Genomic DNA, 21555 nt, shown 5'->3' on the forward strand with positions numbered 1-21555 from the left:
CACGTTTACTAGGTAATAAATCAATTGTTTCGGATCGTAGAGTGGGTATTACTCCAGAATTCAATTTTATTCTGACTTTAGTATCAGGCATCAATTTTTCTCTAAGAACATCAGATTGATTAAAATCTTCAAGTTTAAAATGTTTGGAACACAACCTAGAATTTTTGGATGGCTTAAAGTTTTTTCGTTTACAAAAATCTATCCATTTTTTGTGTCTGTTTGGTGATTTTTCATGATTTGGAAATTTGTAGAAATGTAAACGTTTTGAACTTTCATCACTTTCAGAGCATCCATAAGCCGAACAGATTGGCATTTTTAAACCTAAATTATGATAAAAATTACTTCAAGATTATTTTTACCAATATTAATATATATAACAATTACTGTTATACCTACATAATACAGTCGACTCTCGGTAACTCGAACCTCGATAACTCGAAATTCTTGATATCTCGAATAAATAAAATTCCCCTTCAAATAACAATAACATTTAATGTTTAAATAATCTTGTTAACTCGAAAATTAATTTGACAAGTTTTTGATATCTCGAATTTTCTTATCCAAATTTAGTACTAAAAATAGTTTATCAAGGCGATTATTTTTCGTAAAACCCGACCGTAATTTAACTCTTGATAACTTTGATACAATCAGTTTTAGTTCTGCCGTCTGTTCGTTCGTTTAATCGTTTATCGTGTGAGTGTGACAGTGTTAATCAGTGGTTATTATGGCTCAAAAAAGAAAATTAACAACATTATCACTGGCAGAAAAAGTGAACTTGCTTAAAATTATTGAAAAAGGCGAAAAAAAAACAAGACATAGCCAAAGATTTTGGAATTCCGGCGAGTACGTTATCTACAATAATAAAAAATAAAGATGTAATTTCAAAAAACTTTAACAAAAACTCGGCAACTAGAAAAAAAATGAAACTAGGAGAATACTCTGACATAGAATCATGTTTATTAAAATGGTTTCAACAATGTCTTGACAAAAAAATTCCAATTAATGGACCTATTCTACGAGAAAAAGCTGAAGAGTTTGGACATAAGTTAGGGCATGAACATTTTAAAGCTAGCAGTGGATGGTTAACAAATTGGAAAATCAGAAATAGCGTTGTATTTAAACAAGTTTGTGGTGAAAGTGGCGCTGTAGATGTACAAAAATGTTCCGTATGGATAAATAATTTACCGAAACTCATCGAAAATTATTCACCAGACGATATTTTTAATGTAGATGAAACAGGATTATTTTTCAAATGTTTACCTGACAAAACATTCATATTTAAAGGCCAATCTTGTTCAGGTGGAAAACATAGTAAAGAAAGAGTAACACTTCTGTTAGGGGCAAATATGTCGGGCACAGAAAAATTAAGACCACTTCTGATTGGTAAGTCGAAAAAACCACGATGTTTTAAACAAATAAAATCATTACCATTAGATTATTATGCGAACAAAAAATCCTGGATGACGTCTGAAATTTTTAATTTGTGGTTAATTAAATTAGATAAAAAAATGGTCTCCGAAAAAAGAAAAATCTTACTTTTTATTGATAATTGTACTGCACACAATTTAACCTCGACTTTTAATGCTATTAAAGTGCAGTTTTTACCTCCTAATACTACGTCTGTATTACAACCATTAGACCAAGGCATAATATATAATTTTAAAATATTTTACAGAAAAGAAATGGTAAAAAAAATTGTATCGGCTATAAATGATACCAATCAAATTGTAATAAACATATTGGATGCTATACGGCTATGCGATAAAGCATGGCGACACGTAAAAAAAGAAACGATCGTAAACTGTTTTACAAAATCAGGTTTTAGAACTTCGACTGAAAATATTCCAGATGAACCTTCTGATGATAATAACGATGAATGGGATCAATTAAATATTAATGAAACTTTTACGTCATACGTCAATGTCGATGAAAATTTGGAGATTTGTGGAGAATGGACTGAGAACGATATTATCTCCGATATATTGGACAAAGATAACGAAGAAGAAATTGAAGACCAACAAATACAATCCACCATTACAAATAAAGAAGCGAAACTTGCATTAGAAACATTACGTAAATATATTGAAGGCAATGAAGGTATGGAAGATTTATTTAAACCACTAGGTACTTTAGAAAATAAAATTGAGAACAATATTTTAAATAAACAAAAACAATTAACTTTACACCAATTTTTTAAAAATGATAATATGTAAGCAGGAATGTAAGAAAACATTTTTTTTATTTCTTTAATGTATAATACTTAATTTAAAAATAAACATACTTTTTAAAAGTTTTTGATAACTCGAAATTTTTAGTAAGTCGAATTTTTTTTTTTCCCCTTGAACTTCGAGTTACCGAGAGTCGACTGTATTATCATTATAATAGTGTAATATATTATGAATTATGATCAAACAAATTGAAATTAGCAACGAACAATTTTATCAATAAAAGTAAACAACGATCTAAAAATATATTTTATAAAACTGGCGTTACGAAAATAAACACAGATAATAATATTATATTAGGTATCCCAGAGTCAATAAGCGTCGTTGCCAGTCGTTGGCGGGTCATCTACAGTGAATATTTGTGACCTTCGTATATAAATTGTTAAATTGTATATTATTTAAAAGTGAACAGAAAAAATGAGTTTACAGCCTTATTGTTTTGAACCTACCCTACAAGATATTGATGAAACAACGTTAGAAACAATATCGGTTAATCCGCTAGTGGCGATTAGTTGCGACGAAAGAACAAAAAAGGAAATCAAAGATTGGTGTTTATGCAAGAAATGCACAACTATGAAAACTGATAAAGAATGTGTTTGTTGTTTCGAATTTGACAACTTGACTAAATTGCATGGTAAAAAAAATTGTATAACTAACATTTCATCTTTTCGAAAAGTCATTATGGACGAGGAAATTCTCAACATCACCAGGCATCAAATGATTATTAAAGCTTGTAACAGTAACAAGAAAAAAATGCTTTCAAGTCCATCTCCCCAGAATAAAACTTGGAGATTTATATGCTATAAACAATTTATTCACTGGATAAACTCATAGTCTGCAATAGGCAAAGGTAAATAATAATTAAAAAATATTTTGTTTCCATTATATAGGTTGTTTTAATAAATTATTTGCGGACCAGTAAATTGTAATAATTTCTACAGGTAATCGAATATGTGTAGTGAAAGCGATTCGAAAAAAATATCCAGAAAATAATGGAAATTACGTTGGCTTCAAAGAAAACAACAAACTCCCAGAGTAACATCATATAAAATATAAATAGTAGTATTTACCTTTAATGTTTCTACAATATACTATATTATTAATAGGTATATAAGCTATAATTATATAGACATAATGTAAACTCAATTACAAATAAAAAAATACAAAATATCACAACATTAATTATAAAATATTATTTTTTGTAAGATAATGCTCAAGTTTTTATGGTAATATTTAAATATTTTAATACTTATTCTTACCTAGTAGCTATTAGCAAAGTATGAAACCAGTATGAAGTCAGAAGTAGTACGTCGTCCGTGTGTAATATTATATAATGCAAATGCTGATATGCGTGTGTACTGTGTACGTTAGTAATTACCATGCACTAAATAGTAAAAATAATATTATTATAATACCACACGTATTTGCGTCACAGCGTGTCGTGGAGTGTGGAGTGTGGACTGTGATGATCGGCGACGGCGGCGCACCAGTACGTCACACGTAAAACTAAACTGATGAATTTACGCGGAAACTATTGTCAGATAAAAATTATAAGACTACCGAACATTTTTATTTTTCATGCATTATTTGATTTCATCAAAATAAAAAAAATGATTTTTATTCCTTTCATGGTCCTTTAAAAACATTAGAGAACATATTAATAAAATATATTAGTTTTCATATGATTCAAAAGTTCACAATCTTTGAACGTATAAAATTCAAACTTACTTAAATCACTGTTATTTAATTGTTTTCATTAAAATAAAAAAAAAAAATTATGTAACACCTGTTAAAATTGAAATACGGAAAATAAAAAAGGGTGATATTTTCAATAATACTCTCAAATATGTAAATATTAGATAATAATAATCTATATTATTAATACATAATAGGAATTGTAGAGGATTCATATAATGGGTTAGATAAAGCAAAACAGGTCTTCATATTTAACGCTATTGTAAATATAATATTATAATTGTATTAATGCCACGGTACAATCTAAATAATTTTTTGTAGATACAATTTGTAAGTGTTTTTATGTTCATTGTGATATTTTATTGTTTTTAATATTTGTTCTTTCTCCTGATGCATACCAGCGCGTTCTTTGAATAGTTGTTATATATTTATAAGTTTATAAGAAGTAAAATATGTAGAAGAGCTTTTTAAATTAATTAAAGAAATGTTATACTTGGTACTGCTAAAACTAATTTTATAGATATGTTGACAAAAAAATAAAAATCTGTCTAAATGAATCTGTTTTTGGAACAAAGATTAATTTGTTGACCTTGATCAATGAGTCTCTATAGCGGACAATAAAAGGGGGAATCGTTGAATCAGCAAATTCCAGCCCTAGGAACCAGACTCTTCGTCGAATACGCTAATAAATATCAAATTTATATGCTAAGTAATATTATAAATACATCATTGATCAAAATAATATATTAGAATTTAAATTTGATTGACAATTGTGATTATATTAACTGATACTATACTTTAATTATTTAGTTACTTATTACTTAAAATGATTGTCTTTTCACGTGTTGCTCAAATAATAACTTGATTTGTTGACAACTGTTAATCTACATATTGTAAACTTTAAAATTCAAAATTCAATACTGGGAAAAAGAAAATATTTCTTACTCCATTTAGGGGATTTCTTTTCATTTAAAAGTAGGTAGTATACTAAATGTTTCTATCAGATGTGTCTCAAGTTAAAAACTTTAACTTTTTACATTGATTATGAATTTATGAAGCTATAGCTTGTATTTCTATTAGGGTCTGATGAGCTTATCAGTTTTAGATAATATGACTTAAATAAATTGTTCCATACGAATATCGCTCCCTGATATAAAAACTGCAATAAGAAACATACGAATTGTGCCCCAGTTTTTCTATTCGACTCTACTGTATTTAATGTGTACTAATAATACTTTAATAATACTCATAATAGATCAAGAAAGTACGTATTAATTATTTATCTTTTTAAATATATTATTTAGTATATTATTATGGTATTTAGTGTGAAACATGATTCTGATCAGAGAATTTCGAAGAAAATGTGTTTTTATTTTTCAGAATAGGTAGTAAAAATGTTTTTATACGCAACGTTGAATTTAGGGTATAAAATTAAATCTAGTTAGTGTATAATATAAGTATAAGTTACATATAACATATGTTAGTAATAACATATTAATAACTAGTATAGAAATAATTAGCAAACAACAATTTTTTTTTATCTTACAACTTTACTATGTATTATCAAAAAAGTCAAAGTTGGATAGATGTAAAATTCTGTTAAATGGATTATGAATAACAAAATTACGTCCAGTTGGTACAATATAAAATAGGGTGTCATGTCTTGTATAAACCGGATTGTCTGAAATGACTATAAGACTCAAAATCTCATGCCGATTAACGGTTTCATTTAATAGCTATTGTATAAAAATAAAACATCATTCTTAACAAATAAATGATTTTACTGTTAAACTTTGTGATTCCTAACTAAGATTATTATTTACTTTTAAATAAGTTATGCCAGTTGGAAATTTAAGTAGCTCTCATGTTGAATTATCGAATACTTTGAAATCCTGATTGTATCATTATATTCTTAAATAGTAATTATTATTAATAAATTAATATTAGTAAAAATCATAATAACTGTTTTTTAGTTAAACCACAAGGTACGTAAATATTATAAGTATTAATTTATAATTTATATCAGCAATTAGCAAAATATATGTTTTCCAACAAATTATGAAAGTTATTTTTCTGCCCGTGGTTCAATAGCCACAGTTTCATCTTAGGTAGAATGCTAAAAAATTGAATCGGGATGTCACTTAAATAACCAAAGAGGTAAACCCAACTTCGAGTTGTAAACAATAATCAATACCTGATCATCCCATCACAAATAGCAACCTACTGGCCATCCTATAGAAATAAACCTATTCATATAACTGAAATACTTGTTCCAAAACTTTAAGAGACCTAATCATAGGTAAAAAAATGTTGTTGCTCAAAAAGAAATTGTTGCACAGACTTCTTGGTATGATTTAAATTAATTTTATAATTTATATTTTTTTTCTCCGTCAATGGACGGCATTCCCACACTTGTTATCTCTCGCCAATTTCATGTTATCCATTTGCTAACATAATACGCTCGATTAGTGTCTACGTCATACTTGTTATCAAACCTTATCAGTGATAGTAACTGGATCCAAACAAACCAATATTTTAATGTGGAAATACACTTAAAATACTTTTAAGCATAATGCATATAATAAAGACTGAAGTACGATTTTTTTTTTATATTTTATGGAGTCAAATTTAAGATTAACCAGTAAGTAATTATTATTCTCGTGTGTGATTTACTTCTACCTATTGTTGAAATCTGAATATTGTGGTAAGTTATTATTTATTGTACCTACTGCTTATTATTTGCTTGCTGTTTATTTTGCTTTTAACATATACAACTATATTTTTGAATTTAGTTGTCTGTGCAGTAATTAAATTATTTTATGCTTCAAAATGGTGCTTTGTTGGGCATTTGGGTGTCTCCATTATAATGAAAGGGATAATTGTAAATTTTATCGCCTTCCCAAAGAGCTAAAACAGAAGAAAAGCTGGATCAAGTTGCTAAGGTTTTTTAATTTTAATATTGCTTATAATATGATGCATTTTTAAATTGTTTTAAATAATGTTAATTATGATAATCAATATATATATTTGTTTACTTGCGTAGAAGAATAGATGAACCTGGGCCAGGTGCTCGTATTTGTAGTTGTCATTTCAAAGATGGCAAAAAAATCAATGGGCCTACAATTCTCCTTCACCGACCTCATCATTTTATTCTACATCATTTAACACCAGAGAAAAAGAAAAAACGGAGTTCTACTAGAAAAAAAAATAATCATGCAATATGATAGTAATATCTCAGATGATCACTCACATAACCATGAAAGTATTTCAGAAACAAATACAATCAATGATATTAGTGATGAACCATTAAATTTATCATTAAAATCATCATCAAATTTAAGGTATTAATATAACCTAACCTAACCGCATACAATAAGTAAAAAATGTTAAAGTTAATCAAACATGTATAAATATATATATATATATATTTTTTTAGTGTGCAATCAAAAAACCAGAATGTAAATAGTTCCATTGTTGTTGATGCTGAAAATTATTTTTTACAAAAAGAAAACGAAGAATTAAAATTAAAATTAAATAATTTAGCAATTGCCTTTACTTATGAAAACCTAAGTCAAAATGATGATTTAATACATTCATACACAGGGATACCCTCTAATGCTGTATTTATGGCACTTTACAATTTAGTTAAAAATGTAGAACTTAATTATTATTTAAAATGGACTGTTGAAACTATTAGTAAGCCTGATCAGATTCTTATGACCTTAATTAAATTAAGACATAATTTCCCTCATTTTGATTTATCTGTAAGGTTTAAGTGTAGTAAATCCACTGTTAGTAATATAATTATTACTTGGATAAATATTTTACATAACACTCTTTTTTCTAAATTTATGAAAGAAATGCCATCAAGGTTTAAGAATAAGACTTGTTTGCCAAATGCATTTAAATCATTTCCCAGCTGTAGAGTTATAATTGATTGCACTGAAATTTATACATCAGTATCCCGCCAATCAATGAATATACAACGGGATACTTACAGTAGTTATAAACACAGAAACACCTGGAAAGTCCTTATTGGAATTGCTCCAAATGGTGTGGTTACATTTGTGAGCAGTTTATATCCAGGATCAACCTCCGATAAAATTATAACTTTAAAAAGTGGTATCTTAGAACAATTAGTCCCAGGTGACGTTGTTATGGCAGACAAGGGATTTTTAATTGGTGATATTTTACCTCCTGGAGTTTCACTAAATATTCCACCTTTCTTAGATACTCCACAATTTACTCCACAACAAATTATTCAGACTGAATCAATAGCAAAAGCTCGAATACATATTGAGAGGGCAATTCAACGTATTAAATGTTACAAAATATTAGATTTTATTCCATTTTCTATGCTTAAACAAGGTGAATATATTTTTAAAGTTGTTGCAGCTATAACTAATTTACATAGGCCACTTTTATATGAAATTCAAGAAAGTATGTAAATAATTAAATATTTTGTCACAAAGTTTAAAATTAAATTTAATTAAATATTTATTCTATCTATTATAATGTAATGTAATGTAGGTATTTGATAGAATAAACTTATTATTATTATAATTATTAATTTGTTTTTATATACTTATTTTATATTCATTGATATACTTTAATATTGAATCATGTACATTATTATTATTATTATTTATTCATTATAGGCATTTTTCTTTAATGAATTATAAAATACATATTTAAAAATAAACAATATCACTCATCAGCAAAACTAAATTTTAAACTCTTAAATTTAAAAAACATTTTAAAAACTATATATCAACAAGATAAGGTATATATTTTTCAATGAAAAATGTTTCCAGGATTTCTAAATTTTCTATCCATTTAACATCTTTTTCGATTTCTGTTATTAATGCCTGTTTAGGAGTCCAAATAACCAAATAACAAAATTGACGATTGGTTAAATAGAGTTGGCCTTGAATCTGGTCCCAATATGGATGTGTTTTATTTACAAATAATTCATTATTTTCCTTATATAAAATATAGTCATGATTTTTTGTAATTTCAACTTCAAGAACTGCATTCCTATACTTCCATGGACATTTCACTTCTACAATATGACTTGAATTAACAAGTCCATCTGGTGTAGCACCTAATAATCCACTAGTTTTTAACCACAGCCCAGTTGGTTTTACATTTACATTTTGATCTTGTTCTAGAACCTTAATACCACAAATCTCATTGGTAATACCCCATTGTACAGCATGCACACCAGTAATATTATTATTTTTCAATTTTTTAAATAATGACTTTGGGAACTTATTTCTTTTACAAGCAGCTAGAACTATACCAAAATTACTAGCTGTCAATCTATGTTGCCTATAATGAAACCATAAAGGATTTTTTTGCTGTCCTGTAGTGTCTTTAACCAACTGTAATATAGTGCTATCATTAATATGGAGTTTAGTGAATAACAATTTTTTAAGAGAAATAAAATTTTTCATTCTAACTAAACGTCTAATTTCCGGATCAAGAATAATAACACCAATAGTCTCAACTAATGCTATATTATTTTCAGATGGTTCTGGTTCTGGTTGTAACAACCAAGAAAAACCAACAGGTTCTGCCAAATTGTATATTTCTTCTTTAAAAATGTTTATATCTGTTTCTGAAACAATGGTGTCTGGAAAATCAATACTACCATATATTTGATTAATGGTTTTAATTTCTGTTGACAAATTATTTTTCCTAGCACTCCACGAACAAGATTTATCAGTAGAACTTAGATTATAATGAGTGTATATAGCTAAGGCAGCTATGTGATGGCAAATAGCTGTGCCTCGGGGGCAAGAGCATTTAGAATTTGTAATACGATCATCATTTATTAAAATTTCAACTTTGTATGGATCACTACGCATACTAGGTTTAACTTCCCCTACAATTATACCTAAATTAGGATCCATTTGAAATTTAAGAACATGATTGTCTTTATAAGCTATTTCACCTCTTTTAAGTTGTTTGATATTATTTTTGAAATAGTCTGAAATTGATGTTATTGATAATAAATGATTTCCAGCCATTGCTATTATCTAACAGAACTTAAAATAGTAATAAAAATTACTTTTTTTAATTTTAAATTTAAATTACAGAGAAGTACAAACGATTTATAAAGGTATATAATACAGTATTACAGTATATTAGAACTATAGACTAAAATATTTGTTTGGATCCAAATCATAATTTTGATAAGGATTGATAACAATTGTGACGTCACACTAATCGAGCGTATATAGCTACGCTTATTGCACAAATAGTACCTATATGTAATGATTGTATCATTTTCTTAATAAATGTATATTATATATATTGACAAAATTAAATTGATTTTTTTTTTAAATTCTATTTTTTTACGTAAATGTTAAAAGCAAATCCAATTTAATTTATTTTAAATTTAACCATTTGGTAGCTTTGTTATAATTACCTATTATTGTTTTGATTGTAATACCGTATTAATATGTTGTGTGTTACGTTAATGACTTCGGGTAAAAATTCCGTCTGCGTCAGTAGACCGTTATCGATTATGACATACGCCTTATGCTTCTCCGGCAGTATCTACGTCGTTATCGTCTTCACAATTTTTACTATAAACATAACATTTTGTGTACCTATATTGTATATTCATGAGTTGTTGCCATTTCGCTTTAGCTGTTTCTGATTTGTAAGTCCATCTTTTGTGCGCCCAATTTTGTGATCGATCTTCATTACCTTCGCTGTTAGTAATATTTTCTATGTGTGCTTTCATTTAAAATATACATATTACATTTTAGACGTCTGTATTTTAATATTGAAACTATAAAAACAATATTTAATAAGGGAATTATTTTAATAAAGTTCAATATGGTTTTATATCCATTAATATTTCATTGATTAAACCACTGAATATAACAGTTGTCTTTCAGAAGAACCGATTTTGAACTATTAGCTTTAATATTAGAGATGAAAAATGGAAATCGGTACCCGATAAAGAACTTCCAAAATCTGAAATTGATACTCTAGGTGTTATGTCGAAGGATTTTTATCCAAACATTTGGTGTTTACTATCCACACTTGCAACACTCCTAGTGTCAACTTCATCAGCAGAACGTACTTTTTCAATTTTAAGACGATTAAAATCCTATTTGAGGAATAGCTGCAGCGAATATCGTCTAACAGGTTTAGCTTTATTGTCAGTTCACCGGAGTATCTCAATAAATATTGAAGAAATAATCAATATTTTTTCCAGAATGCCACGCAAGGTTGACTTTGTTTTATAATTTTTCATTAACTACTCGTATTTATACTATATAGTCTGTGTACATTATAATATTATATTTTGTACTGTATAATATTAACATTAAAATAATAATATTATCATTTTTTTTTAGTTCATGTATTAAAAATATTTAAACCCCTCCCCCGGAAAATTGATCGTGAATACGTACTTGTTAAGAGGGTTGGAACACTCTTTATTTTTCGTAGCTTTAGACCAATAACCGGAAGATTAGTTTATGTACTTCCTAATGTCTGATTATTGTTTTAATAATACGTATGAATTTATCATCCTCTTTTCTAGGTTATGTAGGAAACAGATTTTTGATTTTTGTATTCAATAAGGCTTAAAAAATATGTCAACTTTTCCAAAAATGATCAAAGTATTTTTATTTTATGCACATGCATTCAGTTCTAAAACATCAATTATTTTCCCTACATAACTTAGTAAAAAGTTATCAAATGCAGATCTATTTTTAAAATGTAAATCGGGTAAAAGCAAGTAACTAAAAAATCTTTCTCTTAAAGCTATTTTGTACCGATTTTAAAAACTGAAAAATGTCAACAATTTAATTTGGTGACCTGTGCATGTTTGTGCTTGAGTGAGACTGTTTTTAGAATCGTAAACGATCTAAGGCTTGGATCACACTATGCGTTTTTTCAGAAACCGAAAAATACTATCCCGATCAACCGCAATGGGAACGACCAATCATACTATGCGTTTTGTCGGCAACCGAATCCATATAATTGAAGTTAAAAAGCGTGGGAATCGTTTTTAATTTGAAGTTTTAATTTTAAATTGATTTTTTATTTCAACGAAATGTATCTAATACTATAAGTTATATAATATAATCATGAAAATCAAACCAGCCAACATGTTATTCGATGGTCCAGTCTGTTTGGTGCAAAAAACGTGATCACTTGTTCTTTTAAGTACCTATTAATCTCCTAAAAGCATATTATAACTATATACTCTATCTATTGTACTAAAAAATTAAATCAAATTTTTTTTTCTACAAATTTTCAAAGTTTTCAAATATTATATGGAATTCTCAATATGACAAAATATGTAACTTGGGATAACATCATCAAATCATTAAATATTAAATTTTATCCCTTTAATCCATAATGACAGGATAATTAATACCCCATGATTTAGTTCTAGAATCTAGACTCATGCATTCGAGGTTATCAGCAATATTTAAAATTTGGAAAGCCCACTGTCATTAATTTCGAAATAATATATTGGAATCTGAAGTTAAAAAAATTGCTCTTTTGCTGAATTTTATATCTAATTTCGGTTTAAGCCCACACATTTTAATTGTTCTACCAATCATTTTTTAATTAAGCATTCTGAATATATTATTTTAGTTATTGGCATTTATAGACTACTCTTACATTTTATATATTGTAAATTTATTAAGAATACTTTAAACAAATCATAGATTATCACAAGATTTTTAAATTTAAACGTAAATTCATGACATTTAAGTATATTAATAATACATTTATAAATTAATCTGTTACTTTTTTCTAGATCGTGTAACATGTATGTTGATTTATTTTAAGTAATAACTATATAAATAATTATTGATAATAATACACCTCGATGTTTATATATTACCTACATTTTATAGGAATACACTATTAAAGAAACAAAACATGTGTAGATGTAACAAATTAACTATTTAATATATAAAGGAAAACGGAGAATATGATGTCTTTTTACAGAATAAAAACATAACCTCCAATTAGTATCTGAACAATTTTTTTTTTCTATACTTTTCTAAATCTACGTGAAAAATTATAGAGAATGGTATTTTTTTTTTTTTTATTTTGGATTTTTATGGATATACTGGCTTTCGAAATGTCGCGGGCGGCTGTAGTATGGAATAAGTAGGCGTGTCTATTCCGTGACGTCACTCCGCATGACGACTGCCGCGGCACCGCGGCGAGGCGTTGTTTACTCGACAATCCGGCAAAGCAATTTGCTTGTTTAAGCAACCTAAGCCCAGTTAGGTGCTAGGATGTCACTTTTATACGATTATTATATTATTCTACTGCATATAAATTCAGTGGCGAATCCAGGAATATTTTTTGATGGGGCTGATTAGTTACATAATATAACATAACAAAAAAAACCCTTAATAATAACAAAATTAGTGTTTATGGACTGCATTATTATATAAGATGTAGATGTGTTTAACTATTTATTCATAACTTAAAGTAGGTATTTTAAATATACACCTATATATTATAATAATATAATATTAGGTATAAAACAAATAATATTAAATTTATTAGGAGTAGTGTCGCAATAACCATGGCGAATAGAAATACAAATAGTAATAGTAATAATAATACAATAGACGAGTAAGTATTCAGGGCCGGTGCTAGCTTTTGCGAGTCCTTGAGCAAAATATACTACGAGGCCCTTTTATATTAAAAAAAGTACATGGTTTGAGCTGCGAGGCCACGGGCAAAGGCCCTGCTAGCCTCACCACTCACCACCACGTCAACACTATTAGTATTACAATGATTTTAAAAATAGATTCCTACTTGAAATTCCGTATGATGATTAAACGTTTAAAATAATTATTGATGTTTTGTTTTAATGTGTGGCAGTGATAAAATATTGTTTTTCTATATAACATTAAATCTTTATTTTTTTTTGAACAATTCATAAACAATTCATATGGTATAAAAGAGTTATTTTCTATCTTAAAAATTATAATGTCAACTAAACTGTTTGATAAAGCTTGTGCTAGTAATATACCCAAAATAAATATATACATGGTTAATGATTATATAAAAAACAGTGATTGTTTTAATGATCCTGAGCTTAGAGGATCAAAAGCCCAAAGGTAAGTTTGCTATACACTTATAACATTTTCAATAGGTAATACCTTCCTTACTACTTGTGGCTATATTTCAATATTGTACAAAACTCAAATTAAGTACCTACTTAATTGTATATAGATCAACACGAGAAAGCTATGGTGATTCAGCTATTGGATATGTCAAACTATTGCGCCAAGGAAATATTTGTTTAGTTAAAGGACAAATATGTCCAGAACATAGAGTAAGATAGAAAAACTATAAAGTAGCTTTAACTGAGGATGAAGAGGAAGAGAAAATTGTGGATGTTAATTGTGATGACTGTGCAGCTTCATTAGGTAAAAAACATATTTTATATTAATAAATACTAATTATACCTAATTATTTAAAAGTATACATTTTAAGTATTATGGTTAAAGTACATATTTATGTAAAATTATACCTAGTTTTTAAAATTATTCTTTCTTATTAAACTTTTAGGTGGATGTAAACATAGCTTAGCATTTCTTATGTATTTACATAGAAAAAGTGAAGAGTCATCAGTAACGTCAGTTGATTGTTATTGGAAAAAACCAAAGCTATCTGGTATAGTACTTACACTTGTGTTTTTACAAAGTGGAACAAAGCAGTATTTATAAACGCTATTTTTAAGTTTGTTTGTTTCCATTGTGTAGAATTATTAAAATAAATATCAAATGACAAAAATTAAATTGTTAAAAAATAAAGTGTTTAAATTAAAGCACATTCAAAGTCGGAGATGTTGATGAATCATGAAAACAACAGTCTACAAATAACAATATTGAGCGCGAATGCATGACCGCACGGCGCACGGGTGATATAGAACATGCGGAGTGACGTCACAATTAAATGGCGGGAAACCCGCCGCTTTTAAAAATACATGATATCGACCCTATTCCACAATACTCCTAAAAGTGGTCAAAATGATTTTTTTTTTTTTTGCATCTTCAAAATCTTATTTTGAATATTAAACCAAGCAGTTTACATACTATTTTACTAAATATTTAAGTACTAGTTCAGATGCTAATTGTATAAATATTATCAGCTATTAATCGGAGAACAACGATTATTATATCAATACTCCCCTCGATTAGTAGATACATTAATATAACTTACCAATAAACAAGATACATAAATTAATTATAACATTTTAAATATAAGAAGTAATTTAATAATAATAATAATAATAATAATGACACAAAATAATTCTATCATTCAACGATTATTTTCAATAATCGCTTGAGTTGTTCGTTTCCAAGGTCTTTAATTAAGGAATCTACTAATTGATTTGATGTTGGAATATATTTTAGTTCAATTATAATTAATAGTCCTTCCTTCACCTTTTCACGAACAAAATAATATTTTGTGTCTATATGTTTGCTACGCTTGTGAAGTTCTTGAGATAATGATAAATTTATTGCTCCTTGATTGTCTTCAAATAATATAGTTGGTCCACAAACTTTTACATAAAGATCTGTTAAAAGTTTTCTAATCCATATTCTTTCACAAGTTGCATTAGAAACAGCCATGCACTCTGCTTCAGTGGATGATTAAGCAACAGTTGCCTGTCTTTTTGTACTCCATAACACCAAGCAATTAAAAACTTTGAACAAATAATCAGTTGTAGATCTTCGATCTATTATATTAGAGGCCCATCAGCATCAACAAAACCAATCAAGGCAGTGCTATTAGACTGTTTGTGAAAACATAATCCATTATTTAATGTTACTCTAACATATCTCAAAACTCTTTTAAGATGGTTCCAATGACATTCATTTGGTTTACTTTGATAACAACAAAAGAAGTTTACAGCATAACTTAAATCTGGACGCGACCCCAACATTGCATACATAAGACTACCCACAAGTTGTCAATATGTTTGGTTACATTCCTGTTTATTATTTTCTTCAATATTTAATTTTGACTCAATGGGAGTTGAAATTGTTTTACAATTGTCCATATTAAATTTCTTCAGTATATCCTTCAAATATTGTGTTTGATTATTATATAGTTTACCAACAGTCTCATCATAATTTATTTTCAATCCCAAAAAATAACTAAGTTCACCATTGTCCTCCATCTTATTTCTTCAATTCTTCCTTAAGATAGGATTTCATTTCTCCAATTTTTAACATATTTGAACCAGCAATAATAATCTTATCTACATATAATAACAAATAAATAATATCATGAGAGTTACTATTGTTTAGTATGTAGACACTGATCAGAATTAGATTGCTTTAAAACTAATTTGGCTATGTAATTTTTAAAACATTCGTGCCAGCATTTCGAAGCTTGTTTCAATCCATATAATGATTTATTTAATTTCAAAAATGAATCAGATTTATAATTTAATTCTTTAGGTTGCTTAGTATAAATGTCTTCAGTTAATTTTCCATGAAGAAAAGCAGTTTTGACATCTAGCTGATGAAGAAACCACCTGTGTTTTGTTTGATTGATTCCACTTCACTTTTATCAATATTATCAGAATAAAAACATAACCTCTAATTGTATAAATATTATCAGCTTTTAATCGGAGGACAACAATTATTATATCAATAATTTTGAATATCATAATTTATCTTATAGTAGCACAATTATAAATATTTTATAATAATTTATTAATTACTTTTTTTTATATTATTATTATTAACAGTGACTGTCGGTAAGTAAATAGTTTTATTTTGTAAGAGATGATAGTATTATATTATATGGTATGATCTTATGGACTTCATCACTACTAGTATTATATTGTGTGATGTTGAAGTAAGGAATGTATGGATTTTCCAATGACATTATTTTTTATTTAATGACTGTAAACTAAATCCCGGAAAAAAGTCCAATTTTTATTTTATTGGAAAAAAAGTCCGGTTTGATTTATTGTTCATATATAATTTGTATTATGTAATAATAATTTAATATTTATATAATTTAAAACATTAAACTACAAATAATTAGTCAATAATAATAAAAAAAATAACTAATATTTATTTCGTTTTTGGATACAATTACCAATATTAATTAAAAATTCTTCTACCGATATATCATTAATGGCAACTCTAGAACATAAGTTTTTTAAACGTTCGCTGGTGTTACTAAACATACATTTTTTCAGTGCTTGAATCCTTTCTCCTAGTTCTTGTAACGCTATTTTAGCTCTATCTACTCCTAAACCTTCACGCATTTTAGAAATTAACTTCCAGACGGTTGAGTGCGCGTGTCCGACAAGATGAGTAAAACGGTTGTTCCAACTCTCGCAAATATCATTTGTACGATGTTGACTGTTTATCGTAACCTCGTGAACGTTCCATATTTCTAATGGAAATAACGGTTTATATTTTAGATTCTGAACGGAGTGATGAATGTATTGATTTTACAATGATGTGTTTTTTATTTTTATTTTTGTGTCTGTCATCACTTTTTGGAGTAGTAATAATGCTTTGATTTTTGACTTCAGCCCCTCTTTGAAAAGGAAAATTCATTTAGTTGATACTTTAGGGGTCAAAAGTAAAAAATATATAGTTTATATATAGTTTTCAAAAGCAAAGGAATAACCCTAAAAAAGAATAAAACTGTTTTTTCCGAACCCTGCTTTTTTATTTTTTTTTCAAAATATTTTGTATTATGCTTTTTCAAATTGTATGCAATTTTTATTTTTTTTCACCCTTTTATTTAATAGTGTACTTTTTTTCCGACCCCTGTAAACTGGAAATATACAATTTTTTAAATCTATCACATTCATAATTTCACGCAGCATAAATCATAATTAATAATAAAAATTAGGTTTACAGTAGGATATTAAACATATGAAAGGGACATTATATAAAATTCCGCCAGTTAACATTACTAATACCGTTGTTAACCGCAACATCCTAACATCTCTAGAACGAAAATTCTTGTTTTAATGTTAGTTTGTTTATCTCTCAGAAGCTTAGAAAGAAAAGTGAGAACCATCGTTTCTCTATCCGTTATGATGATAAGCAGCTAAGTGATAATAGGAATGCTGTTTTTCTATTATTCATATTTTTAAGCCTGCTGTTTAAAATCGATTTGTGATTTTGTGAATTAGTTTCTACTTATTATTGTTTGAACAATTTTTATTGTCAACGCTGCTAATTATTTTCCCCCGACTTTAGGGTGGTTATTATTATACCAGCAGCTTTCTTGAGTCGTGATTTTTGTTTTCGTGTCATCGTCGTTAATACAGTTCATCGTAATGACTGTGGCTAATCTTTGTTAATAATTCATTAGGTAAACCTAGGCTTTACTAGTTAGGTAATGTTAGGTTTTACTGTTTGTACTCAGTAAATGCTGAAATTCTTAATTTTATTCGGGCTTTTACTAAACACGTTGTGTACATACTAAGATATACAAATTCACTTAGTAAAAGCTGATCAATACGCGACACATAACATTTAAGCTGCGTAAAAATTATAGTTATATATTATTAAAACAAACAATCCACTATCGGAGATTAAAACGTTTTGATGTTCTTTGTATTGGGAATGAAGACAAACTTATTTTTCCAGTGGAAAGTGGATCTGAAGATATTCGATACTACGTATGTAATGTCGAACTTTTTGATATTAAACACGCAGCTCATATTGAAACAGGACATGGTAGTAGGGATCGGATAAATCATATGCTAAAAAAAAAATTCAAAAATATTAATGTGGAAGCCATAAATGTGTACTTGAAGTTGTGTGAAACATGCCAGAAAAAGCATAGTATGCCAAAAAAAGGACTCGTTGTTAAACCGATATTGCACAATGAAATGAATTCTCGATGTCAAATTGATTTGATTGATATGCAATCAAACCCAGTTAATGGTTTTAAATACATTATGGTGTATCAAGATTACCTGACAAAATTTGTGATTATACGGCCTCTACGGTGTAAACGCGCAGAAGAAATTGCATATCAACTTCTAGATATATTCACTTTCTTTGGAGCTCCTAGTATACTACACTGTGATAATGGGCGAGAATTTGTAAATAAAATTGTTACCAGTGTATGTGAAATTTGGCCTCAAGTTAAAATAGTTCATGGCAAAGCTCGTCATAGCCAATCTCAAGGATCGGTTAAACGAGCTAATCAAGACATCGAAAGTATGATAGCAACTTGCATGGAAACTAATGACAATGCAAAATGGTCTGAATCTTTACGATTTGTTCAAGCAATGAAAAATTCAGCATTTCATTAAGGTTAGTTATAAATATTTAATATTATAATTAGTATTAACTTTTGTTCTGTTGTACCTATATTATTTAAATGGTATTTTTAGTTACAATTAATTTTTAATTATATTTATTTTCATAGTTAATTATATGATATATAATTTAATCATATCATACATTTTTAAGTTAGGTAGTATTTAGTAATTATTACAAAAACAAAAAAAAAAACTTAAAAATATACAACAGAACAAACACAGATTTTCGTGGTACACCCATGTATAATATAACATTGAAGAATTATTATTTGTATTAAAATAGTTCTACAATTGTAATATAAGTTATAAAATATAGTATAATATTATAAAATAGCTATAAATTATAACTATTTTTTTGAACTAGGTAGGTATAAAACAATCACCATATGAGGCAATGTTTGGGTGTACAATGAAAATGGGACTTGCTACTTCGAGCATACCGAAAAATGTGATAACAGAACTCATTAATGAAGATGACCTTATATCTGTCCTTGAAGACTCTAAAATTACAATTTCCAATGAGAATGAGGAAACGAATAACATTGAAAAAATCATTATAGAATATAGACATTGATCATAGCATATGAAAAAAAAATCGATTTAGAGATCTACAAAAATAGACAACGATGAAAAAACAATTTTATCGAAGAAAGATAAAAACGAAAAAGTTAATGAAAAAATATTACTTGAACATTCAGCTAAAATTAAACGACAACGAGAAGAGTCACTTCAAGCTCTGGAAAAACAAGCAAAAAAAAATGAAAACAATATCTAATAAAAACTTTTCTGTTGCATTAATTGGTCAAACAGTGCGAGTGAAAATTCCAGATTTCGACCGATGTAGAATTGATTCTCGCATATTATTGTCTGTAGTTGTTGAAATTATTGACGAAGAATTTTATCGATTAGGATCTAAAGCTGGGACATTGAATCAATTATTCACTAGAAATCAATTTACTTAATGCGAAGAAAAATTCATTCCAATATCCGATGTTCCAAATACAATAACAAGCATACGCCAAGCTGTTGCTCAACGTTCACTATCAGGTGGGCAAGGATTTTTGAGGTGTGATTGCCAGAAAAATGTACAACTAAAAAATGCAAATGCCGCCAGTCAAATGTATTGTGTAATAGCAGGTGCCATAATAGTACAACATGTGCAAATAAATAAAAACATTTTTAAATTATTTTTAACTACCCACCGTTTTTACTAATTTTTATAAACAAATAAATAATAATTCCGTTTTTAAATGATTTTTATCTTGTATAAAGAATTTAAATAACTGTTAGTAGTTTGTTTTAATAATATATAATTATAATTTTTACGCAGCTTAAATGTTATTTGTCGTGTATTGATCAGCTTTTACTAAATGATTTTGTATATCATAATATGTACACAACGTGTTTAGTAAAAGCCCGAATAAAATTAAGAATTTCAGTATTTACTGAGTACAAACAGTAAAACCTAGGTTTACCTAGTGATCGGGAATTTACGGTAACATATATAATATATTGGACTGTTTGGCCGTGCTTTTAATAAATAAATAAGCACTTTCGTCGCTTCACTAAAAATCTACAAGGCAGTTATTAAAAATAGCGTCTCACAAACGATCAACTCCTGTTGTTGATTATTTGTAAAATTCCACGTATTAATTTATATATATTTTTTTTTTCAAAGATCATTTCTATTTATATAAAATTATTATTTTAACAAAGTTTAATGTTATTTATTAATTAATATATTAAATTTTTTTATTTCTAGAACAATCATGTAAGTGCATTTTTTAATTGATATTTGGAACTTTTTAGCTCAATTGATGTTATCTGTGTCTATTAACTTTTATAATTATCCATATTTTTTTAAATGTTTTCTTACTTACTGAGAGCTATGGGTATAAAATGGGCAACCATGGGAACTATAGCGTACTGTCAGTATAAGAGGGGGGCCGTATATCAAAAAAGGTAAATTGTTCAGGAGAGCGTTTTTAAGATTCAATAGCTTATAAAAATTAGTGAGTTATCTTCAACCAGATATAAGTATAACAAATTGTATTCAATATTTTCTTCTGAGTTTGATGATGTCATTTTTAAGAACTTAAATTTATCAGAAATAGTATTTATTTGTATTAAAAATAAATATTATGAGATATATGGCCTTATTGCATTCATAATTTTATTAAATAACCATTTATATTAATAATATTATTATTATTTTTCCAATAGTAAATAATGATGTATGACTGATGCCTATAATAATATTATTATTATTATTATTATTGTTATTATTGTATTCCATAAATAATAATA

The 21555-nt window shown here is 27.5% G+C and overlaps 3 protein-coding genes and 1 pseudogene across 3 annotated transcripts; all 4 read left to right on the forward strand.

The window, feature by feature from the left end:
- Positions 1–724: 724 nt before the first annotated feature.
- LOC132923972 (tigger transposable element-derived protein 4-like) lies at positions 725–2225 on the forward strand. The gene is made up of 3 exons (XM_060987992.1): positions 725–843; positions 914–2124; positions 2218–2225. Exons 1-3 carry the CDS (start codon positions 725–727, stop codon positions 2223–2225), a joined length of 1338 nt encoding a protein of 445 aa, XP_060843975.1.
- A 417-nt stretch (positions 2226–2642) lies between these two features.
- On the forward strand, positions 2643–3264 carry LOC132924130 (uncharacterized; annotated as a pseudogene).
- Positions 3265–7780: 4516 nt separating this feature from the next.
- LOC132923973 (uncharacterized) lies at positions 7781–8368 on the forward strand. Its single transcript, XM_060987993.1, has one exon. The coding sequence runs from the start codon at positions 7781–7783 to the stop codon at positions 8366–8368; it is 588 nt and encodes a 195-aa protein (XP_060843976.1).
- A 10397-nt stretch (positions 8369–18765) lies between these two features.
- On the forward strand, positions 18766–19239 carry LOC132923977 (KRAB-A domain-containing protein 2-like). Its single transcript, XM_060988019.1, has one exon. It carries the CDS (start codon positions 18766–18768, stop codon positions 19237–19239), a length of 474 nt encoding a protein of 157 aa, XP_060844002.1.
- The last annotated feature ends 2316 nt before the right edge of the window (positions 19240–21555 follow it).

The sequence above is a fragment of the Rhopalosiphum padi genome, chromosome 3 (assembly GCF_020882245.1).
Source record: "Rhopalosiphum padi isolate XX-2018 chromosome 3, ASM2088224v1, whole genome shotgun sequence".
In the NCBI taxonomy this organism is placed as follows: domain Eukaryota; kingdom Metazoa; phylum Arthropoda; class Insecta; order Hemiptera; family Aphididae; genus Rhopalosiphum; species Rhopalosiphum padi.

What these genes read in the sequence shown, in the direction of transcription:
- LOC132923972 (XM_060987992.1), top strand. Translation starts at nt 725, where the DNA reads ATGGCTCAAAAAAGAAAATTAACAACATTATCACTGGCAGAAAAAGTG. An exon ending in AGATTTTGGAATTCCGGCGA is followed by an intron (nt 844 to 913) that starts GTACGTTATCTA and finishes CTCGGCAACTAG; the next exon opens with AAAAAAAATGAAACTAGGAG.
- LOC132923973 (XM_060987993.1), top strand. Translation starts at nt 7,781, where the DNA reads ATGCCATCAAGGTTTAAGAATAAGACTTGTTTGCCAAATGCATTTAAA.
- LOC132923977 (XM_060988019.1), top strand. Translation starts at nt 18,766, where the DNA reads ATGCCAAAAAAAGGACTCGTTGTTAAACCGATATTGCACAATGAAATG.